The sequence below is a fragment of the Mustela erminea genome, chromosome 9 (genome assembly GCF_009829155.1).
Source record: "Mustela erminea isolate mMusErm1 chromosome 9, mMusErm1.Pri, whole genome shotgun sequence".
NCBI classification, from domain to species: Eukaryota; Metazoa; Chordata; class Mammalia; order Carnivora; family Mustelidae; genus Mustela; species Mustela erminea.
The window spans coordinates 19,852,513-19,859,645 of NC_045622.1; the positions used below are offsets into that span (position 1 = coordinate 19,852,513).

Below are 7,133 nucleotides of genomic sequence, written 5' to 3' on the forward strand. Positions count from 1 at the left end.
AAAATCCTGGTTTGTTTGTTTTTTTTTTCCAGATGGCAATATCCTGAGGTTAAATACTAAGTTGCCCCTTCTCCCTTGTAAGTTGGGGGTGGGGGGCTAATAAGTTGTCAGTGGAGATTACTCATTGAATAGGTAAAGCATCTTCTGCCTTTCTTTGTCCTTGTGTCTTCTTGCTGCTTGGAATGTGGACATGGAAGCTCAATAGCCATATGGATCTCATGCATCCATGAGAATAAAGTCGCTATTGAGACAGAAGAGAAGAGAGAGTCTGAGTCCTTGCTGACTCACACTGCCATATCATCCTTGGACTGCCTACTATTCTAGACTCTTTTTATGTTAGAGAAAAACAAACCTTTATGAGTGTAAGCCTCTGCAGTCAGACTCTTGTTATTAGTAGCTGAAGCAATTAGTAAATGACGGATTTCATTTATGGAAGTGTGAGGGAAGAGAGGTAATAATGTTTTTCTATCTAACACATGGGCTGAGGGCCAGCACTGAACCATAGTCACAGATATCCTCCCATCTGCTCCACAAAATATAGAGAAACACCTGATCTATCCCTCCCAAGCTCTACCCAGAAGTACTCCTTGGACTCTCACTCTTGCTACTTGGTGTCTGTCACTTATCTCTGTGCTCCCCCCAAAATTTAGACTGTAGAGAATGTGTAGGTATCAAGAAGAGTTTATTATTTTTATACTCCAAAACTGTTTTGCCCCCTAATCATGACATAATTCTATTTGGACATCAACATTGATTATATTTTTATATTTCTAATTTAAAACTGATTATGCATTATAATCATAGATCAAGACCAGAATTAGGGATTTAAGAGTCACCATGAAGTAAAAGGTTGTTGAAGCCAGAGAAGCTGGAGAGATGCCTCAGGAAGAGCCAGGATGAGAAGCAGACCAAGGACTGGACTGAAAGGAATCCCAACTTTAGCAATGCTTCTAACAGGGGAAAACTTCTTTTGCTGAAAATCAAAATGTCATGATGTGATCAGGTGACAGCATTTTTGTATTGTGGCAGAGGGATTCACTTGAGGACATCTGACACAGGCTATCAAATTAGATCTCTCAGTTACTATAAAGCAGAAGTTCCCAAACATGTTCCTGGTTATTGACCACTGAGAACAAACAATTCCTCAACTATGACTTAAAAGGACAAAAAGATGACTTATCCTTGGTTTGTGAGAGGAGTGAAGGTCTTTGGGAATTTACAAAATGTCACCTTTCCTCTAGGAGCAATAAATATCTCTTATCTGGCTTTTGCAAGATCCAGGAGTTTGGTCATTTCCGATCTTCAAAGGAAGTGCTTTCTGAAAGACCCAAGCCAGTGAAGCCAGTGTCTCAATAACTCAAACTTACATTTTCACCTCTACTCACCCCAATGCCCATATGTAATGAGTATAAGGAAGGATATTTTGAGATTTCATGCATTTTTTCATGATTATTCCTTTTCATTCATATCCTTATGGTTCTGATTTATTACCAATGGTAATTTTTTCTTTGTATCATAGTACATTCTGTTATCTTTCCCTCTTCTTGATTCTTTCCTAATATCCCCAAGATCCCCACATATATAGATACAGACAGTCCTTTAGAGGATAGAAGTCAGCTAGGCCCAAAGGACCTACAGTTGTTTAGTATGGCATTAACACAATTCTGATGAGTTTAATGTCTGGTAGACACCTCAAAAGTGCCCAAACATATAGTTTATATTCAGTAAATGTTGCATATGATTATTATAATTTAGGTATAATCCAAGTATCTATCAGATTTTTCCACCTTCTTTCAAGATCTCTCTTTAGCATATTTGAAGAAAATAGGTTTGTCTTATGTCTCCTCTTCAGTCAGTTCCTTGTTGCAGTACTTCCTCATGCTGCTCTCAGCACCATCTCAGTATGTCTTGCTTCTGGCCATCACATGGAACACCTGATCTACCTCTCTTCTCAGTATGACACTGCTGTTTCCACCCAAGTGTCAACAGAAAGATAAATGTGAAGAACTAACTGCTCTTTCCTGCCTTGTTTCTCATACCAAAACGCATTGTACAACTATCCAATTTTGTGGAAGAATGGAGAATAGAAGCAAAGCCAAGTACATCAACTCAGTACTTTATATGACTCTTCCCATATCCAAATATTCTTCACAGAGAGTCTTCTCAAAGACACCCCAAGTTCTAGCCTTTACTCAGCTCCATTCTTCTGGCCACACTGAGTCTCCATCTTCCCATCTCTGTGCATGTGTTGGTCTGGCCCGAGATTTGCCTTCCTGCCTACACTCAGGGCAGTTTATGAGGGTGTATTCCTTGAAATCTGTACTATTCAATATAGCACAGTCTTCAGCAGAGTAGTACAAAGTGGACTTTGGCACTCAAAGTCTGGGTTGCTTCCAAGTTTCCTTGCAAGTAAAAAATGTTGTATGACTCTTCTTTCTCCTGATTCTCTAATATTTAACTATAATAAATACACATACACACATATTCTTGGAGACAATAAAATCTAAATCTACTTTAAAGAATAAAAGAATTTTCCTAAATGCCCCATAATGTACACAGTATCTCCAGAGCAAGATAGAGGTAGCTATTAACATAATCACATAAATCCATGGAATTTCTCCTTTGTTCTTGCTTTCAGCCTTAGCATACAGAGCCCAAGAAATTGGCCCAATTACAAAACCGCCTACACCATGGTTACCATTCCAAGCCCTAAGATTTCTGAAACTTGGAAATGAAAGATTTTAGTTTTGATTTATCTTTACATTTCAAACCATGTAAAGAACTCTTGTTCAAGGCTTTCTCTTGTGTGTACGTGTATGCATATGGGATGATTTATGATCTCTTTCAAGAAGCTCGGAGACTATCTTACCTATGCGACCAAGGGATCTACATTTGATCTTTGGTAAAGCTGTTCCCATAACTGAAGAAAACAAATTCACTCTCCTGGACCCTCTTTGACATTACTTTCTCCCTCTTCCAGCCAGAAATGTTGCTTGAACAAACCCATTTATCCCACCAAGGAAAGGATGGAAGGCCTACAGCCTCATCTTACTCATCTCTTGGGCATAGTATAGAGTCTGGTAAACAGTGGACATTTAATAGATGCCAAATTGCATGCAATGAACCAATTTAGTACAAAATGGTATAATCTTCAGGAAGCAAGAGGCTTCCAATTTGTAAAGTGGAGAGAAGACCAACCCTACTTGAGAAAAAAAGATGGAAAGTTCTGCATCTGTAAATAAGAAGATACTTGAGTATGATGCTTATCAGTAATGAAGTGATACAAACAGAACCATAAGAAGAACACTCTTCTCAGAGTTTTACCCAGGGCAAGTTTCACATCCTTATTCCTCAGACTGTAGATCAAAGGGTTAAGCATGGGAACCACGTTGGTATAAAAAACCACGTTGGTTACTCTGGTCCATAGATCCAGGAAAAGAGGTTGTTAGATAGGTGAATGCCCCTGACCCAAAAAACAAAGCAACAACAATTATGTGTGAGCCACATGTGCTAAAGGCTTTGGATCTGCCTTCAGCAGAAGGAATGTGGAGAATATTAGAGAGAATCAAAGTATAACAAATGAAGATGCTGATACTAGATATTGAAATGACGACTTCCACAACAACAAAAAACACCAGCTCATTGACATGGGTGCTGGTGCAGGAGAGCTGCAAGAGAGGGAGAACTTCACACAGGTAATGGTGGATGATGTTGGAATTACAGAAGGTCAGTCTCAACATGCTTCCAGTGTGGGCTATGGCTCCAGCAAACCCTATCACATATGAACCAAACATCAACAGAGAACAGACCTGAGGGGACATGGTGACCATGTACATCAGGGGGTTGCAGATAGCTACATAGTGATCATAGAAAATTGATACCAACACATAGCATTCAGAATTGATGAAGAAACAAAAGAAAACTAGTTGAGTTATGCATCCTACGTAAGAGATGATATTTTCTAACACAAGACCATGCAGCATTTTGGGGGTAAACACACAGGCATAACAGAGGTCTATAAAAGATAAGTTGAAGAGGAAAAAGTACATTGGAGTGTGAAGGCTAGAATTCAGCCCAGTTAAGGTGATCAGGCCCAGATTGCCCACCACAGTGAATACATAGATCCCTAAGAACAGGAGGAAGAGGGGTAGCTGGAGCTCTGGTTGTTCTGATAATCCCACTAGGATAAAGTCAGTAACTGAGGAGCTGTTTCTCAGAGTCATTCTCCTCCAGGGAACTGTCTGTGGAAACAAGTGATAAAATACATAGATTGATAATAGGCACAAGCAGGACTGATAGAAGAAGGCACTAGAAGATGAGCCAGTACATGGATGTCCTACATTTTTACTCTCTTTTCTCTTCTATGCCCCCTCCCCTAGTCAGGTTGTTGACAATGTGCCTATGACTATATTTCAGCTGCCCTGGGCTAGAGTGTGTTCTTGGGCACAAGAATTCTGTCCCTTCTTGAGTGGTGAGGAGGTAGAATGCCTGCGTTGTTTGTCCAAAATACCCCAAGAGCCAGGAGTATAACCTGAGCTCACAGCCTCAGGCTCTGAGAGACAGGAGCTCTCATGTCTCCACCGACCCTCTGCCTCCCTTTCCCACTCTGGAGAGAAAGTCCTACTGTCTCTGCATACCCTACCTTCTTCCTCTAAGCCCCTCACTCAATCTCACATTAAAATCAGTGTTGAGAACAGGAAAGGGCTCAATATATTCAGGATGTCTTGGTTGTGGGTTTAAAAGAAAACCATCAGGAAAGATAGGTTTCAGACATTTACCTTCCTTCTCCCTGGCCCCACTCAGTGCTGGGCCTTATGCAATCTATTTTACCATTAGCCCAAAGGAGAAAACGGTGTTTAGGCCTAAAGCAGGCAGCCTCTAGTGTTAACTCTTCTGATTTCCTCAGTGCTGAGAATCAGACCTTTTATAGACCCCAGTCACCAAGGTGCTCTGGGAATAGACTAAGATTTCTGTTTGTGGATTTTCCCATTTGGTCTACACCAACTAAAAAAAAATTAGTAACTCTCATTTTTACCAGAATCCCAGCTGGCATATCACAGAGAAGTTTATGCTACTTGATGATCTCAGGGGTCTGTTTAGATGCAATTTCCCCTGGGAATTTCTTAGAGACTTGTTTCTATAAGGAAGTAATTGCAAATTGCACTGTCTTTGTTTATAGCCTGGATTACCTAGCATCTTGGGACTCAGGTGTTCTACTCAAACTTCCCTAGGGATTTCATGCCATTCACTGCTGATATTAACTCTTGGCACTGAAGCTTGACTTTAAAGAAAAATGACCTAAACCCTATTTTAGCCACCATTTCCAAATACTCAAAAGGAGTTTTGCTAATAGGACCAAAATCAATTTAGATCAGAGTTGTAGATGCTACAGAGAGCACCTCAGACAAAATGTTTCTAACAGCCTGTGCTGCTCAGAACAGTGGAGACACCACACCACCATCACCACAAACACCACCTACCCTCAGCTCTATTAAGGGCCATAGACAGACCTTTGCTATATATAAAGAGATTAAAATATACCAACACATATGCAAGGGAGCATACATACACCTGCATAAAGTTACTCTATAGATGTGTGCAGGCCAAGATGGGACAGGAGATGTACCTAAATGTTTTAATCCTGTCATTCTCCAGATGACAAAGCTGCTCTCCATATGATCTGCTACATGAATATTCTAAGAAACTTTCAAAGGCATGTAAGCAACTGCATTTGTAAGTTAACTGAGGCTGCCTAAAATAATCCCAGTTTTCCGGGAATAGTTTTGATTTACATCTATTATCCCTGTATAATTATTAAGAGCACACTCTCTCACTCTCAAAAGTGTCTGGATTTGGATAAGAAATTATATGGCCACCCTACTAAAAATAGCATAAGCATCTATTCAGGTCCTCCAGCTCCTACGTCTCCTAGACCCACTGACCTCCATCCACATTCTGACTAAGGGAGCATCTCTGTCTTTCACCCTCCTTGCTCTCAAAGTTCTCCTTTACTGAACCTTCTCCTCCTGACCAACCAATATTATATCTTCAGTAGATTTATGTTCAAAAATGGGAAGGACACTTAGGGCAAGCTTTTTCTGATTTATACCTTGCCAAAAACTCTAAAGCAAAGAAATACATACCCAAGCTACCTGCCTACAATAGGCAGAAGAGGAATAGAGGGAGAAGAATTATATAGATACAAGGATTAAACATTGGTACGATTTTACAGTGTAACCATTGGTATAGTGGTACAACATTCTTGAATATCATTGTTTATGGTACAATAAATTGATTGGTAATATTTAACAAATTTGGACATGTACATATATTTTGACCCATCAATTCTACTGCCAGGTGCATAGCCAATAAACATAAGTACACATGGGGTGCCTAGGTGGCTCAGTGTGTTAAAGCCTCTGCCTTCAGCTCAGCTCATGATCCCAGGATCCTGGGATCGAGCCCTGCATCGGGCTCTAAGCTCATCAAGGAGTCTGCTTCCTCCTCTCTCTCTGCCTTCCTCTCTGCCTACGTATGATCTCTGTCTGTCAAATGAATAAATAAAATCTTTAAAAAAAAATAAGTAAGATGTGGTTCATATACACTATGGAGTATTATGCCTCCATCAGAAAGGATGAATACCCAACTTTTGTAGCAACATGGACGGGACTGGAAGAGATTATGCTGAGTGAAATAAGTCAAGCAGAGAGAGTCAACTATCAAATGGTTTCACTTATTTGTGGAGCATAACAAATATCATGGAGGACAAGGGGTGTTAGAGAGGAGAAGGGAGTTGGGGTAAATTGGAAGGGGAGGTGAATCATGAGAGACTATGGACTCTGAAAAACAATGTGAGGGGTTTGAAGTGGCGGGGTGGTGGGGGTTGGGGTACCAGGTGGTGGGTATTATAGAGACACGGATTGCATGGAGCACTGGGTGTGGTTAAAAAATAATTAATACTGTTTTTCTGAAAATAAATAAATCAATTTAATAAAAAAATTTAAAAAATTAAAAATACACGTGCTATCTAAAGACATGTCAAGAAGTTTCATAGCATCATTATACATAATAACCAAGAAGAACAAACAACCCATATGTCAACCAACTATAGACTAGATAATAAATAGCTATTA

At 40.0% G+C, this 7,133-nt stretch overlaps 1 protein-coding gene across 1 annotated transcript; it reads right to left on the reverse strand.

The window, feature by feature from the left end:
- Window positions 1–3,199: 3,199 nt before the first annotated feature.
- On the reverse strand, window positions 3,200–4,223 carry LOC116598799 (olfactory receptor 8B4-like). Its single transcript, XM_032358120.1, is given in 2 exon segments — window positions 3,200–3,410; window positions 3,412–4,223. Coding segments are annotated over 2 exon segments (1,023 nt in total).
- Window positions 4,224–7,133: the final 2,910 nt, after the last annotated feature.